Source organism: Xenopus laevis, chromosome 1S (assembly GCF_017654675.1).
Source record: "Xenopus laevis strain J_2021 chromosome 1S, Xenopus_laevis_v10.1, whole genome shotgun sequence".
In the NCBI taxonomy this organism is placed as follows: Eukaryota; Metazoa; Chordata; class Amphibia; order Anura; family Pipidae; genus Xenopus; species Xenopus laevis.
The window spans coordinates 38,039,587-38,058,067 of record NC_054372.1 but is presented as its reverse complement, the minus strand read 5'-3'; the positions used below and the strand labels follow the sequence as shown (position 1 = coordinate 38,058,067).

At 38.8% G+C, this 18,481-nt stretch overlaps 1 protein-coding gene across 1 annotated transcript in view; it reads left to right on the top strand.

Annotated features, from left to right (window-relative positions):
* The window catches only part of galntl6.S (polypeptide N-acetylgalactosaminyltransferase like 6 S homeolog), a 578,928-nt gene that overhangs the window by 523,866 nt on the left and 36,581 nt on the right, over window positions 1-18,481 (top strand). Inside the window, exon 8 of the mRNA XM_018243208.2 lies at window positions 9,057-9,164. Within this exon, the coding sequence (XP_018098697.2) occupies window positions 9,057-9,164 (108 nt within the window). The remainder of the gene's footprint in view (window positions 1-9,056; window positions 9,165-18,481) is intronic.

The following is an 18,481-nucleotide window of genomic DNA, read 5'->3' as shown; positions in this document are numbered from 1 at the left end:
GCTGTTTTTATAGGGCAATAAACATTATCACATCTCAGCAGCTGTTCTAGACTCTCTGTTTTATATAACAGTATCACTGCAAAGCAGCTTTGCTCATTCCACAATATTTTATTTCACATAGACCAATCATTTAAATAGGAAATACCCAAATACTCAACCTGATTAAAAACATGAAGATCCCTAGCAAAGGAATACTATATACTGTATTCAGGAATACCTGCTGCACCTACAAATCGAGAAGCCTCAATCCGTGATCCCAGTTAGTGTAGTTACCTGCTCCAGCATGAAGTATACTGTAGATTCCTTTTTCTTCTGATTACCCAGAAGCACAAAAGAAAGTTTCTCATTTTTACACTCGCAATTTTCAGCTGAGTTTCAACTTTTCCCAGTAACTTGCACGTGCACTAAATTCTGAGAATGAATAGCTGCACATATAAAAGGCACCATTTCAAGCTAAATGCTTTGCTCTACAGAAGTCAAGGGAAAAAAATGATAAAAGGAAACAATTTCCAAATGCAGAAAAACGTGGAGCATCCTTTATGAAACATTTGGGAATTTGGATATATTTTTTCCAACCTAAGCCATTTTAAGTCTAAGCATGCATCTTTGCTAAGCTGAGAATTTATCTGCAAAGCTACCCATATCCTGACTATTTTATAGCGGTTATCAGGCTGCATTCGGAGCGCCGTTTTATCTTTTTGCAGTGAACAATGATTTTTGAAAACAACTGTAAAAGTGATATAAAGACAGTTTTAGTAGGAAATGTATACACTGTAAAAAAATTAAGATTTTTAAACTTGAGCTCGGCATAGCACAGTTTGCAAATTGAAGCTGTAACGTTTTTATGCCTTTATTTATTGTACCAACAAATTTGCAAGGCTGCATGAGCTTAACAGCCTCTGTGTTAATATTCTAGTTTTCAAAATAGATGGTAGGATAGCAAATGACAATATACGTGTAGTATAGGGGGCTTTGTAGCAGATACAAGCAGATGTTGTGTGCCAACATCAGAACAAATGATCACTGTTATTATATATAGGATTATGTACAGTCTATGGGGCAAATTCACTAACCTCCGTAAATTCGCCAGCGACAGCTTCGCTCACAGCGAACATTTCGCCTGGCGTAGATCCGCCAGGACAACACTAATTCACTAAAATCCAAAGTTGCGTCAAGGGTGCCTAATGCTGGCGAAATTGCGCTTACGTTACTGTGCCAAGCGAAGTGAAGTTACGCTAGCGTAGCCTAATTTGCATACGCGGGAAGTTAAAGTTGAATCAAATACATTACACTACAGAAGTCCGCGAAACTTTAATAAAAGAAAATAAAGTTATTATATTGCCCTACACATGAGCCCAGTGTTACCCCAAAAAAAAATGTACGCTCTTTTTCAGCCTATCACCCTGAAATAGGAAGACACCAGTGTTTGTTTGGACTTTTTTTTTTCAACTATTTTTTTAGGAACTCCTATCTACTCTATTGCACTTCGCCTGGTTTGAGGTGGCGAAGGCAAGTCTAGCGCAAGAGGTAACGTTCAGTAAAATCTGCATCTTAGTGAATTTGCGTAGTTACGTCCATTCGCCAGAGCGCAAATTCGCCAGGCATCTCCTTCCTTAGCAAAGTTACGCCAGCGACCGTTAGTAAAATGGCAAAGTACCGAAATGACGTCAGGCTGGAGAATTTTTGTTAGTCACTTCGCCCTTTAGTAAATGTGCCTCTATGTCTAATAATAGCAAATAGACGATTTATTAAGCCCCAGTTAAAATTGGAACTTAATGATTTCAGAAAAGCTCTTCCCCATGATGTGTCGTTGACATAACATATTCTTAAATAGAAAACATATCAACAGAAATTTTTGGTGGTCCCTCACTCCAGATGTTTCAGGGTGTCCTTAGTGGCCCCGTCCCGTCACAAAACTTCCAAATCAGTTTAAGAATGAACTCTGGAGAACCACAGCAAATTCAGTGTAGTTTATTTCTCACAAAATGTTCCTTCAAGCACCTGATGATATTCATTCTTAGGCTGACTCAAATAGAACAACTTTCATGTTCTCTAATTAACAGATCTGTGATAAAGCATACAATGCAATATTGTGGGAATTGGTGTTTAGGCTGGAGGGGGGCTGCTATTTACTAAATTGTTTCAAAAGTCAGGAGAAGCAGTCCAGAGAATCAAAATTATGTTTTTAGACAGCAGTAGTATTTATATAAACTTTAACAAGAATTTTTTTTTTTAATTAAGAGAGCACAGTGTTAATTTATATCAGAAAGTTGTTTACAAATAACTGTATATATTTCTCATTATTTAGGTTTAGTGATGGGCGAAACGCCCGTGAAAATTCGCTGGTGAAAATTTGCGGGTGTCAAAAAAAATTGCCGCCAGCGTTGAGAAAACGGACGACGGCATCAAAAACGAGATGCCGGCACAGTTTCGCGAATTTTTCGCTATTTTGCAAAATTCCTATGAAATTTGCGAACTTTTCGGCTAACCAAAACGGCGCAAATTCGCCCATCACTATTTAGGTTGTATTAACCTTCTGAGGCAGATATGGGCTGTGTCAAGGTACACACACATATTTATCAAGGGTTGAATTTTTTAGAGTTTCTTGGAGTTTATAAAAACTACCATAAATGCGAAATTTGGAAAAAAAAACACCAATCGAAATTTATTAAAAATATCGAATTTTTTTAAATTCAGGTGAATATGATCGACCTACAAACTCAAATCATATTTGAATCGAATTTGATTCGAGTTTTTTCACCAAACAAAATGTTAAAAAAATGTTTTTTAAATGTTTTTATTTCAAAAGTCCACTAAACGACTTCAAATTGATTGTAGGAGGTCTGTCATGGGCTAAAACACCAAGGGACAGATTTATCAAGCGTCAAATTTCGAGGGTTAAAAAACCCTCGAAGTAAAATCCTTCGAATTCGAACATCGAATTCGAAGGATTTTAGCGCAAAAGCTTTGATCGAATGATTCGAACGATTTTAAGCGATCAATCGAACGATTTTTATTCGACCCAAAAAAACTTGCTGGGGAAGGTCCCCATAGGCTAACATTGGACTTCGGTAGGTTTAAAGTGGCGAAGTATGAAGTTTTTTTTAAAGAGACAGTACTTCGATTATCGAATGGTCAAACGATTTTTACTTCGAATCTTCATTCGAATTTGATCGAATTTGACCAATTCGATGGTCGAAGTACCCAAAAAATGACCTCGAAATTCGAATATTTTTTCATTCAAATTATTCACAATCTGCCCCCAATAGTCAAATTCGAATTTTTGAATGGTATATTTCGAAATACGAATTTTGAAAAAATGTTCAAAAAATTGAATTTGGACTAATCCCTAGTGGAATTACATTATAATACACTCAAAATTCAAATTTAAAAAAGGTTGGTGTAAAATAAATGGCTTGAAATAAAACACCCATTTTATATTACCCCAATGTCAAATAAAAAATGGTTTGTATGTAAATATTTATGTACATAGCACTGCTTACTCACACAGTGCTATACAGCAGAACAATACAACTATAGAACAAACAGGCAGTTCAGTAATAAATAAAAATACAGAATGCAGTTACTTTCAAGTTTAAGTGCTATGGGGCCCATATACTAACAATTATATTACGTTTTCTTTACCTCCATGACTTTATGCCTATGTCTCTCAGTTATGCTTTCATGGTAAGATTTTTAGTTCTTTAGAAGGGTCACTGGCTGAAGATCTCTGATAAGCAGTGGGCTTTACAGAGGTAAAATGAAAGCATTAGAGACATGCCTGTAGTTAAATTGTGGGAATATGATATATAATATGGGATTAAGGTTGAGCTCAAGTTCCCTGCAATCTCTGGCGTTATATACTGCACTCCACTAGATACAAAATCAGTATTTTACATTTCTCCAAATAATTATAATGCATTAAATTATATATCCTGTATATTGAATGATCTGAAATGTTATGAGCAAAGTGTTCCTTTAGTGGCATCTTAAACACAGAAACATTTTCTTCTTCTTCTCTGGCACTGACAGATAAATCAATCCCTATTTCTGGTGCAAATAACAAGCTGCATTTTATAAGACCCAAAGGATACTTAATATGTTTTTGTTTTTTAATGACAGAAGAATGTAAGAACTTTGTGTCTGTGTGCCAGCTATGAACAGGTTTAGTTGATATATTATCTCATAAATAATTGAGCATAATATCACTTACAGTTTGTTGCATATAACAAATGTGTCTGCAGTCTGTTTGCCAAGGTGCATCCGGTGATAGTTTATATTTAATGCCCCTATCCAAATCTAATAGAAAGCCAAACACTGAGGGGCACATTTACTAAGGGTCGAATATCGAGGGTTAATTATCCCTCGATATTCGACGTTCGAAGTAAAATCCTTCGACTTCAAATATCGAAGTCGAAGGATTTACCGCAAATATTTCGATCAAACGAACTAAGGAAAAATCGAACGATTAAATCCTTCGAATCGAACGATTCGAAGGATTTTAATCCATCGATCGAAGGATTTCCCTTCGATCAAAAAAAGCTTAGAAAGCTTATGGGGAAGGACCCCATAGGCTAACATTGGTGCTCGGTAGGTTTAAAGTGGCGAAGTAGGTAGTCGAAGTTTTTTTTAAAGAGACAGTACTTTGATTATCGAATGGTCGAATAGTGTAACGACCATTCAAAGTCGAAGTCGTAGTCGAAGTAGCCTATTAGACGGTCGAAGTACCTAAAAAAATACTTTGAAATTCGAAGTATTTTATATTCGAATCCTTCACTCGAGCTTAGTAAATGTGCCCCAAAATGTAATAACAGCCTGGCTAGACAAGTCATACTCCCCTACATTTTCACAGAATTTGCCAGGGTTCTTTTGTGTGGTTGGTTACAAACAATGCACATTCCCTGGTCCCCTGTTTCACATATGACTTTAGTACCTAAGCTAATGTATGTATTTTTCAAAATTTGTATGATCACAAAATGTATAAGCCACCATACCATGTCAAGTTAAACCCCATATGGTGGTCCTAACTGTGGTCAAGTTTTTTCTGGGTTGGCATCTCCCTGAAAAACTGCATGTCTCTGTGTCAGTGTCTCCAGACCAAGGCATCAGCTTAAATGGGCTTGATCCTCCACCATGCCAGAAGCATTTTATAAGGGAAGAGGTTTGCCAATACCAAAGCTTGTTCCTTTTCCCCACTTAAAGCTTGTAAAAGAGAGTGATTGCCCAGAGCAGCACCAAAGTACTGATCTAACTAGGCTTTATCCTCTCCTATGGCACAGCATTGATAGAGGTTGCTCTGATCTAAGCAATGGTTTAATAGGCTTGTCCTTCCTCCCCCATCAGCAGCTTTAAAAGAGAGTGATTGCCCAAACCAACACCTATTTTTAAAGGCATAAGCCCGTCATATTTTTGTGTGGTTGGTTGTGTTATGTTTTGGGTAGCCGAGGAAGAGTAGAGTATAGTGCTATATTAGCAGATTCATGCAGGCATTACACAACAGTAACTTTCACTTTCACTTTTAAACTAACAGGAAGTATGCACAGTATGTCTTGAGCACAGTGACATCTACAGGCCATTTGCATGAACACCACATATTCCCCCTATAGTAGGAAAGCATTTGGACAACTATAATAAACAGCAACAATTAAACAGTATGCATTTTAAACAATATTATACATTATTCACATAACAAAGTCCTTGGTCAATGCAGGTAGTTTTCTGATTCTCTCAGTAGGCCTTATAGGTTCAGGCCTATTGCAGTTGACATCAGGAGTAGGAAAATGTCCTTCATCAAATGGAGCTTCTCTAAAGTTATATCTAACAGGAGCAATGCGACTTGCATTCCATATGCGTCCATCAGACAGTTGATATGTGTAAGGTCCTCGCTGGCGTCTAACTTCAAGTGGTGTAGTAAATTTAGATTGTCCTTGTTTCAGTATTCCTGGTTTCTTAATTCTAACTAAAGATCCAGGCTGTAAGTGTACTTCTCTTGCACCATGTTTTCTGACAGTATAAGCCTTGCATTTGGCTTGTTGATGTTTCACAATGTCAGCAGTATATGATTTTGTAGGCACAGTATTTTGTGGAATTTGATGTCTGCAACATGTAACTTAGTGCGCATCTGTCTGCCATGTAAAAATTCAGCAGGAGATGATTGGGTTGTTGCATGGCACGTTGCTCTGTAGTTATGTAGGAACTCTGTTCTTTGAGAAAGGCCTGGGAGGAGGCCAAAACGTTAGTCCATTGCTGTTAATGCAATGTGATAAAATAGGATTTTGAATAGTTTTTTTAGGTGACGAGTCTCCTTTATGTTGTCATTAAGTCTATGCATTACTGAGTAGTGATAATTTGCATGTAAGTTTGATTTTAGTAAGTTTGCATTTAAGTTTAAATCAGATCTGGATCTGCTTTAACTTAATATATTTCTTCTGTAGTTTTTCCTGTTTTAATTACATTGGTTTGCACTACTCCCTTTGTGGCCAGCCAGACCTGTTATACACGGCCGTGTAATATATTATGTAGGCCACAGCTGCTGTTTAACTGAGCTAGTAATTAGAGCAGTAACTTCAAATACAGTATCAAGTGTGGCATATTGATTGGAAGAAATAAAACATGCCGTAGTGGATTATGCTTTTCTGCAGAGTGTAGTTATTTTCCTTGACGAAAGCATGATGGTGTCTGGATAAATGAGTGCAATTCCCATTTTAAGACATTTCCAAATTTTAAAGCTATTGTATAAGCAGAATTGCAAGCCCCTAGGAATACAATGTATAAATTGGTAAATTGGTACATTGTGTTTAGTCAAATCTAACTTTTTGTGACCTTCTGGATTTTAACATGTAGGTCTGTCTTTCAGCAACTGCTTCTCTATGAGTTCAAGATTATTACTTCAGTAATATTGTCTATCCATTTTAGCCTTTTCTGTGCTCTTTTTCCCTTTGATCTTTCCCAGAATCAGTCTTATCCCAGGAGTCCTTCCCTCACATCAAGTGTCCAAAGTAACGGAGCTTTAGTTAAACGATCAGTTCTTCCACTAAGGAATCTTATTTCCTTCAGTTCTTGCAATCAAATGAGCTCTCAACATTTTTCTACAACACCTCAGTTTCAAAAGGTTTTATTTCCTGTGCTTAGATTTCTGATAGTCCAACTCTTGCTGCTATGTATTACTGGGGGGAAGAAAATTCTAAGGGAAGGGAGTATAGTTTCCTGAGGATGTGGCTTACCAAGTAGTGTTTTCAGTAAGATGATGAATCATTCTTTTTTCATGAAAGATGGTAGTGATTTGATGATACTTTGCCAACCAAGATTGAATTCCTAGAAGGCAGTCAAGCAACCTTTAAACAGTAATAAAAAGTAATAGGATGCAAGAGATATTATTAAACCTTATAAACACACAGGATATAAAAGTTATTGCAAAAAATATTGCTGAATAAACAGAATAAATATCAAAATAAGATTACAAAATACAAACATCAAGTCATGATGTCCATTGGCTTATATGAAATCCATTTCTCAGTTTTCAAGAAAAAAGCCTTATAGATATCATTTAAATCATAGGGTCAGGTAATGTCTTTTTTAGATGGCAGCACGGGGATGAGTATATAAACGGAACAGATTACCGCAAATACCACATTTATAATGCAAACTGCAGTTTTGATTAAACTGCAATATATTCCGACTTTTGAGAAGCTTCTGGAACAGCATATAATTTAAATAGGAAAAAAGCAGATGTGGCTGGTCCCAAGGAATGGCACACCGTGAATATGTGCAAAGTCTCTCTGAGTTCCCTTCCATGAGAATCTGTGTGAATGGTTCAGGGTTAGGACATAACAAGGACATGCAAGAACTATTAAAGCTATTTATGTTTAGATGTATCTCAAAAATAACTACCCCTTGTGATATTCATCATGCACATAGTGAATTATTTCTTGTCTTATTTTATATTTTGCTTTTACAGGATTGTGACCAGAAGAATAAACTATTATTCATGTAATAATACTTATAATACTTGCTTCTCTAAACCAGGACATATACAGTAAATACACCTGAGGCATCAACCCTACACTAATATATCTACAACTCAATGGGGGAAATTTACTAAAGGGCGAAGTGGCTAACGCTGGCGAAAATTCGCTAGCGTGACGTCATTTCGGCACTTCGCCGATTTACTAATGGTAGCTGGCGTTGTTTTGCTGGCGTAATTTCGCCATGGAGATAGACTGTGGCGCAACTTCACACTCTAACGCCAGACTAATTTTCGGTCTGGCGAAAGAGCATTACTACGCAAATTCACTAAGTTTTTGATTTTACTGACTGTTACCTCTATCGCCAGACTTGCCTTCGCCACCTCAGACCAGGTGAAGTGTAATAGAGTAGATAGGAGTTCCTCAAAAAAAAGTTGAAAATTTGAAAAGTTGAAAAACGCTGGCATTTTTTCCTATTTAAAGGGTGACTGAAAAAGATTGTGAATTTTTTTTGGGGGTACCCTCCTTTCCCCCTTCATTTGCTAACATATGGCACCTAAACTATACTGTGGGAACATGAGTAGGGCATTATAACAACTTTATATAATTTTATTAAGGTTCCCTGGCCTTGTGTAGTGTAATGTATTTACTGCAGCATATACGTCCATTGTACTTTAACTGCACGCCGTATGCTAATTAGCCAACACTAGCAAAACCTCGAAATGCTGTGCGTAATTTCGCTGGCGTAATTTCGCCAGCGTTCGGTACCCTGTGCGCAACTTCGGATCTTCGTGAACTAGCGTTGTCCAGGCGAATTTATGCCTGGCGAAGTGTTGCGATGTGCGCAAAGCCATCACTGCCAAATTTTCGCCTGTTAGTGAATTTGCCCAATGATTGTTTAAGTTGCTTTTCTTTCAAACTGTTTTTATCTTAGAGCCATAAACAGAAGCTCTAATAACACTCTAGTAGGATGTCCAGATACATCTAGACAATGCCGTAGTGTGGAAATACATACAAAAAAAAAAGGAACTAAATGATAGAAGAAAAGAGATTATTTATTAAAGATGCTAATGAGTTTTTTTATGCCTGTAGGTATGGATGTGTGGTGGAGAAATGTTTGACGTCCCTTGCTCCAGAGTAGGTCACATATACCGGAAGTACGTGCCTTACAAAGTGCCAACTGGAACAAGTCTTGCAAGAGTAAGTATCGTTATTAAACAACTTTTAGGACATTGTACTGGAATAATACAATCATGTCAATCTGCAAGGAAAGTTACATTTTGCCTCTAAACACTATAGGACAACCATTGGCTTGTGAGCAACATGTGGCTCAGCAACCCTTGGATGTTGCTCCCAGTGGCCTCACAACAGGTGCTTATCTTTGAAATCCAGGCTTGGAGGCAATAGTGCATTCTGTTCCTCTCAAAAGATTAAAGATCTAATGCAAGGTGCACAGCACAGTGCTGGTGGGTGTAAGTCAGAACGGCCTTATACCCACCATAGTGTGTGCCTCCCACTGCCTGTTGCTCATAAGTTAAGCACTGTCAAACGCAGGCAGCACTGTACCACAACCTACATGCGTAAAAGTACAAAAGCATAGTGGCTTATGCCTGTTTTCACCCTTCCCTACTAATCATAAATAAGTCCTTTAATATAATCTTAACACTTATGGGCAGTGTTATTACCGTAAATATTTTAAATGACTGGACTTGTCTTCCACTCCATCCCACTTTGATGACCAAAATCTCTCTCCTTTCTTGGTAGTCTTTTTATCAACTTTTTATTTTTCTGAAGTTTGAGAGGGACCCTTTTTTATAGTAAAAAACCTGGATGGCTTTCACCTTTCTAAATGTAATGGCTGCACCGCTCTCTGTCTATTGGCTTGATATAAATGCGACATGTGCTGGAAGATACAGGAAGCAAATGCATGGGATTGATTGCATGGAAGGAACTACATGAAATAATAATTTAAGATAATGTGGACTTCATACAGGGCAGAATAATTCCGTTAAAATATATTTATATATTTTTATATATTTTTTTATTGGGAAGCATGATTTTACAGGTCAATATTTTTTGAGAGGTGAAACTCCATTGATTGTTCTGCATCCCAATCCATGTCACATGCTGACTTTTTTTTTTCAGATAAAAAGTAACAGTCCAGTTTAGCAAAATAAACGTTTCTGTCGAGACTTCCAATACTGCAGTTCAACATTTTTATCATTTGAATTTATGTCCTTTCTTAAAAAGTGCATTTGAATTTCCCCCATGTTATATCTGGATGGCAGCCATGGTTCATAATGACCTCTCAGTAGGAATGTGCCTTTGTCATTTAGTGTTAGCATTCTCTGGTTAATTGTCTGTGCTGTCTTTCATTATGCCATCCCCGTAAATTGAAAACATTGTCTGAATGAGTAAACAGAACGATAAGCGGCAATATAGAAATGTTTTGTGACTTCTTTTGGATTGTGCAGGAAAACATATTGTGTTATGGGCTGCTGAAGCTGCAGAAACCGCCACTATAATTACCATTATTGTAAACTTAATTCATGATGTCAGGGCTTTATAGTATATCCAACCAAACATTAAAACCCCCACAAGGGAAGGATGAAAGAAACCACAAAGGAAAATGTGTTGGGAAAAGGACAGTTCCATTGTGTGTCCCACCAAGACAGCAGAGCTAGCAGGGAAGCATTCAGCTTCTATCTAGATTACAGTAAATTGATCGGCAGGATAATCAAATTCCCTTGCACAACTGAGAGGCAGAATGTTTCCTGAGTTAATTGCTGACTGACATGTTGTGTTTTCAAACAAGACAAGAGGAAAGAAGAATTTTTGACAAGAAATGATTGAATGTGAATCTTGCCTGGAACGGGGGGGTAGAATGCATTAACAGTTATGGACCATACTCCTAAGGGAAACGGACAGGCTGGGTTCGATTCTCCTATAATTTCCACTATTATTATGCTTGCAAGGTTTGCTGGGTACGAGGATCTGCAGTGGCCGCGTATCTCTCACTGAGGGTGGCAGGGATCAAGCTAATAAAAAACAGTGCCCAGTGTACACAACTGATTTCATACAAGGATTTGAAAATAGAATGTGTAGGAGCCTGCCAAGCATCAGCGCTGATTCCAAATTCTCCAAATCTCCCTGTGTGCCATTTTATTTTAATGTTGCCGTTAAACCCCAGTTATTTAAATGTGTGTTTATTAGTAAATGAACTATACTTCATGATACTTGTATGACATTCAGCCCATTTTTCTCCCTTTAATGGAGATTGACTAAAATTGTCCAAGGAACTTTAACATCGGGGGGAAAGGGTGGTAAGGGCATTGTAGTATCATGGCGGATTAGTGTCAGATACTTAACACGTTACACAAGCAGGGTGACAAGAGACACTGTGCTTTCATTGTGAGCAATGAATTAGGACAATAAAAGTGCAAGAAACAACAATAAACTATTTCTGAATTCTGGTTTCTCTGCTGCCTACCCCTTGTTCCAGCTCTGGTCCAAAATGGCATGGATATTGGGTATGTTGCAAGAAACCTGTGCAGAAGCTGATAGACTGGAAGCTTAGACTGATTTTGATTAGCTATGTGGCATGCTATATAATACAGTGCTACGCAATATGTTGGCGCTATCTAAATACATGTTAATAATAATAATATATAATGATATGTCATTTTGGTATGCAATAAAATGGTCTCTTGTTACCTGCTGTACTTAGATAACATTGCATTCTAACCAGTGGCGTAACTACAGTCAGGGCAGTCATCGGGGGGGACAGGGGGGAGAGTTGTTCCTGAGAGCTGCTGACTTTGGGAAGGCGTGGACGTTTAAGGGGCCCTGGCCACCAATTTCCCTATAATGGGGGGGGGCCTGGCCACTAATTTTGGCCACCAATTTTTTTTTTTCTCATGTGGGGTCCTAGCCACCAATATTTTTTAATGGGGGGGTTTATATTTATCAATTGAAATGTTGTCAGCATTGTATAGTTTATATGCCATAATCTTTTATATATATATATATATATAGTACCAGCAAGATACGCAGCACTGCACAGTTATACAGCAATATATCATCTAGTGTGCCATGAATAGAATATACTGCAGCATAGCCTTATAATATCAGTCCAAAGAAGAGAGTGGTAGTGCATCGATGTGAGTTTAGCAACAGCAGGAGAATAAACAGGCCATTGACTCTATAGTCTATAAATCATACAAAAATACAATGTCTACTTTGTAGTAAACATAATATTTGTTGTAAAAAGAAGCATGTCTGAAACAGCTGTTGGTGGTGGCTTTTTCAATGTCTGATATGTAAACTGTATACATGTGTCTATCACTGCCCCCAGGGATAAGATTCGTTTTGCTCTAGGACAGTTTAATACCTAAGCTTTATTTTCAGGCTTCCTGGGCACAACCTTCTGAATTACTTTTCATACCTAACAGTTAGGACCTAAGAAAGGGTCTTGTGGGCAACTAAGCATGGCCATGAAAGGGGATTCCCACCCAAACAAAGTGTTTGCACAATGAAAGAAACTGTTATTTTAAGAAGCTTTGCAATATACATTCATTGTCATTTTTGCAAAGATTAAAAAGCTATTTGTAAAGCAGTGTTTAACCTTTTCCGTTCTCTGGACCTAGCTCTCGAAACAATTTGGCAGACGTTAGTGCTCCTCCTGGTCCTTTAATCTGCTTCTGCTTTATTGTTTTAGCAATCAGAACGAGCACAAAATATATACAGCCAAGAAAATACTGTACTTCTTCCAACAGTAACTACATTTACAAATAACTTTAAAACTAGAAATGTGCCGAATCTAGGATTCGGTTCGAGGCTTGGCCAGGATTCAGCCTTATTCAGCAGGATTTGGATTTTGCTAAATCCTAGTGCCTGGCTAAACTGAATACATATCCTTAAAACTGCACTTCTTCTTTTTTTTTGCTCTTCAGTGCCCTGATTTGTATATGCAAATTAGGTTTTAGATTCAGTTCAGGATTTGGACAAGTCCCAAAAAAGTGGATTTGGTGCATTTAAAACCACTGAAAATGTTGATTTAATGTATTATGGAAAGCTTCCAGGAAAAGCATTATATTGGAGGTTATGCTGAAAAAGAAAAACAAAAATGATTAGGCATATAAAGTATGTGAAATCCTTTCAGATCGAAGCCAGCCTTGGGCATTACAACGAGTCCCAGCAATGCCCCAATTTTGCCCAGGCCAAGCCCTCTGGCAGTGCTCCATGCAGTGGCGTAACTATAACGGAAGCAGACCCCGCAGTCGCAGGGGGCCCGGGCGAACAGAAGGGCCTGACTGTTTCCTGCTAATGTTACTACTTTCTCTATAGCTAAAAAAAACCCCTCCTCTCCAGCTGCTCACTTACTTGAGGTGAGGGAGGGAGAACGCAAGTCTCGCGGGAGTGGGTGGAGTCAGGGCAGGGAGTGGGCAGGGCTGAGGTGGGAAGTGGGTGGGAGGATGGGGATCGGAGTGCGCTGGGTCCCTCTGAAGATTTTTTTGCAAGGGGGCCCAGTGCACTCTAGTTACACCACTGGCTCCATGATCCAACTGCATCTGTATATTCAGGTAACACTTGTATGCATTGCAAAGGCAGGAGTAAATGAAAATGAAGATTTAGGTGATAATATTTAGAGAGTGATTCACAAAAAAATGCAGGTGACTTGATATGCCTACAGACAGAAAGAACATGCAGCGCCAGCGAACGTGCACATGGTATCTAGTACCATTTATACAGCCAATTTATTTTACCACTAATCAGGCTCATTAGATTCAATGATTTGCTGCATGCAAATGCTGATCAAATATTCACTTCTCAGCAGGTCTTAATATAATGGTGTTCAATAGATCTTCTACTGTACTTTCATTAATTATAATTTGATAGAGTCAAAAAAGTACAGTCTCTCCATTAATAATGTCTGAGGCATTACGAAATCCTTTTAACAGTTGTACATAGCGACGGCTATCCCTTTGGCTAGACATCCTGATTAGAACCACAGCAGAATGACAGAGAATTCATAAGTAATCCAATTCCCTAATTGGCAGCACTCGGAACTGCTGTACTTGAATTAGCTGCATTCTGTTGAAATAAAGGATTTCTCATGCAGGTTAATATTTGGTAAATGCCAGAGGATTTAAATGATAGTATAGTCAGTGATGATAATCAAGCCTATACATTACACTACAATTTCAGTTGGAAGTTAATTGAGGTGTGTTTAACCACTACAAGTAAACAATAATACACAATTCTGTACCTTTGCTTTACATACACATTTCTTTTACTCTGTAGAATAAGGGGAAATAAGTGATGGTCCTTGAAATTCTCAGAGAGAATGACAGAAGAAAACTCAAGCTGTACTACTATAATTATAGGTGTTACATATACACCAAATACATAAAGACATGCCATTTAGTCAGAAGTATTTCGCTGGCTTAGCCTTCCCTGTTCCAAGAGTGCCACCAAGTGGTTATTTTTAATGTAATTTTTAATGAATGGAAGCTAGTTTATCTTACACTATGTTTATCAAGCTGTAGTAATTTCCCAGCGTGTTCTACAAGACTTTTCTTACAAGACCCCTATCTATTTCTAACAAGACCCCCATCTATTCAGCATAGTGAAATTCAACAGCAGGGAGACAACTGTCTGGAAACCACTGTCCCCATAGGATACATTTTCTATCAGTGTAGGCACTGCTTCTTCATTAGAATCTGTTCTGCACTACATTGCTGCATAACAACAGTATAGTATGCAGATGTTAAGGATGATCATTGATTTAGAAGAAATATATCTCCTTTTTAGTACGTGCTTGTGCTTCCATCTCCTATTGAACTTTACTGATGAGCTGCTCCAGATGGTTCAAGCAGCCATTAACATCCTAGTGTCTATATTACATGGAAAAAGGCTGCTCTTTAATCCTGCATCTCTTCACCACCCCAGCTCTAATTTACATTACTAAAGTGCTATTGTAAGGGTACCTGATGGTCCAGTTGGGCTGCAGGGACGCCTCGTTTGGCACAAAATTTGAATATTTAAAGGGGCCTCGACCAAACAGTCACTGCCCAATGCAGGTCTATTTTCATAGTTCCTGGGTGCTATTTCTAGGTGTCTTCTCTATTCCTGATCTTGCCTGTTCCTGGCAATTCCCAGTTTGCTGCCTGTCCTGACCCTTGCCTGTTATTTGACTACTCTCTTGGATCCTGTTTCTGTACTGTGATATTGGTGTGTTTGACCCTGCTCTCTTGTCTTCTGAATATGTACTGCTTCTCCTGATTGGTTTTAACGCGGCCTGTCCCTTGACCATGCTCCTTGTTCTCCGTCCCTGTTGCAACATTTGGTTCCCTTGCCGGCCCAGAACTTTTTCCCTGGTCCTCTCACATTAATTAAAAAGTATATAAGATGAACTGTAGCTCACCGATACCAATTGCTTTCTTGGTCGTCCTGCAGAGTCCTCTCACATAAAGACCTGGTGGCATCCGAGTAGCAATGGGCTCCTCCCAAAGCGAAAAGGCGGCTGTTATAGGTAGAAGAGTGAACCGCGTGACCTTGGCGTTAGTTAGGTTTGGGATTCTGTTCCTAACAGCTATAGTGTGCAGTATAGACTTGCACCACAAATAACATCAGATCAATGTTGTAATTGTCTATTTTGGTGCACATATACTGTATGTTATCACTTATTATCACATACATGTGACTCAAGCTGTTTGGCACGGTTTACTGACATCTAGAGCCAGAACTATTGCCACCAAGATAGGGGCACTATATAGAATAACACCAGAAACTTTAGGGTTAAAAAGTTAGGTAAGCCATGGGGGGGAAAGTGATAATTACATTGTTGGTAAATGTATTATCATATAATATATTATAAAATATATATAAATACAATATATATAGAATTTAAATTATATATAATATCATATAAAAATAATTGCCGATGAGACACAATATAGCTGAAGTTTAATGACCACAGAATGACAAAGCACAGTAGTATTAACCTTAACATAAAGCAATTGTGGCTATTGCTACAGTTTACCTGTTACATTTCTTAAAGCCCCCATAGAAATAACTCCCCTACTTGGTGACTTATAATAAACGATCTAAGCTAATTCGGAAGAACTTCCTTTTATGTATCGAAGTGATTTAAAGCTGGTACAAAGTGTGATTTACTTCATTTGTCTTTTCCTATGGACTTAAAATTCAGCTTTTCTGCTATCGCACCTCCAGCCACGCTGCATCTCTTTAGAAGGAATGTGCAAATGATTTGGTGGGTTATTTTCTCTTCCCAGGTTTCCTTTCTTTGAACTCCGTATAAATTTAGCAAAAAAAAATCTTGCAGCGAGGAACAGAGGAAAAGTTTTGTTCTCGGAGGTGTCAGTGGAATAGGTACAGAGTGTTAATTAGAAAAAGGAGTTGCTTTGATTAAAAATGGATGCAGCTAACATTTTTTATGCTGCCGTCGACCTGACAAGTAAGTCGGGAGGAAATAAAAATATCAATCTATATTTCTCCAAACAAAAAAGTGAATTTCCAAGGGCATTTTCTTCTATCTGTAACGATTTTTCCACATTGTGAATTCTTAAATTCATGCTGACACTTCAACAACAATGTCAGCATTGGATTCTAGACATAAAATTACTCCTAAGTTGTGTTGTTCATGTTAAAAAAATATGTATTTAGCTCACCAGTTCTCACACCTTTGTATGCGGCTCAGTTTTTGCTCTGTTCTTTGCACCAACTGGTACTCCCATATGCCTGTCTGAGCTGAGAAGTGAATTCCGGTGAAGTCAGTCCTTCCAACCACCATAAAGTGAGAATTATATCAACACTTTGGGGGTTTTCATAAGCAGAAAGAAGAGAGTGACCCATCTTACAATTCCCAGTACACATATGGCACAGTGCTACGAAATATGTTGGCGCTTAAAATATAATTACATGTTAATAATAATAATAATAATAATAATGGCATAACTTATCTGGAAAGCTATGAACTACAGAAAGCCAATCTCCCAAAGAGGCCGCTTTAAGCAAACAATTCACATGTAACACCCACAACAGTAATGAAACTATAGAGGAAGCAGAACCTGCAGTCAAGTGGGGGGGCAGGGAACAGGGGTGCTTGGACTGTGGGTTCAGCTTCCACTACAGCCACAATATGATATCGCATAACATTGGTATAAAATGCAGTTCAGGGTAAGACTTCTTTAACTTAATATGATTGTTGTTGAACATACACTCTTATGTGGAAAGTTCTAATTTTGAATTTAATTGTCCATTTAAGTGCAACAAAATTAGACTGGATGCTGACTCTGCAACTAGTACAACAGCCAAGTGATTTCTGTACACAGGGGGTAAAAACTCCAAAATCAATATTTGTAATGTAAGGAACCTTTAAATAGTTTCCCCAAGTTTTGTGTAAACCCTTAAAGTTTGCCACTAATGTGCCCCTTAGTTTATACAGGGATTAATGCTCCTCTTCCTGGGTCAAACCAGGACCCCTTGTTTCCCTAGTTAGCCACAAGGTGGCACTGTGCTATAATATATAGATAAGCCATGTGGTTCTAAGGACTTTTTGCCAGAGGCTTCCCCAAAGGAAGGGAGTGAAGAGTGGAAACCCAACCTAGTGCAGGATTAAGTAAATGGCCGTCTATCTCCTGTCATAGGTCTCTCTAGGAGAGACAGGTTCAGGGATATTAAGCTGAGCAGCTTTTTGGCTCCACCAAGGAGTGTTAGAAGGGGCTAGATCCCCAGTGTCATTGTTGCCTAGAGAGGCAACCAGTGTATAGGCTCTAGGAGCTAGATAGTTGCCCACCTAGGTCCCACTTAAAGAGAAGTCCCAGAGGAAGAGGGAAAGCTCTGGGTGGCCTAGGTAATATTCCTGTACTGTGTTCTGTTGAAGGAAATGCACTGTTCATAGTGATGTCCATGAGTATATACTGATTGATCAGTGACTGCATTCTGTATTATCTCAGTGATCTCGCTTGTTTCATAAACAAGTTCTGGTTAAGTTAAGAAACACTGGTGCCCATTTCATTGTAATATTAAAGATTACAATTCCACAACATGGCTAGGACCCACACAGTGGCGTAACTAAGGCCCCTGCAGACCCCATAATGGGGCACCACAAGTCCCGAAGGGCCCCCACTGCTGCCAGGATCCCAAGGGGACCTTTGCTGGCTGCCGCGACCCCCTCCAGCCTGCCACCGCTGGTCCCCCGCTGCTGCCACTTCCAGGTCACGCTGCACATGCGCAAACATGGAAGTGACAACACGCCGCGTCAGGAGGATGGGCATGTGGCGCATTCATGCATCAGCCAGTTGGCCAGGCGATTCTCAAGGTGGATCTCTTGTGAGGGGAGGAAGGGAGCCTCGGGAGGGAGGGGAGAGGAGGCAAACTGGGAGGGTGGAGGGCTCGAAGTGGAACAAAGGGTTTGGGGCTAGGGGATTGGAAGCAAGCAACTGGGAGACACAGGGGAGGGGAAGTATGGGAAGACAGATCATCTCCTTAAG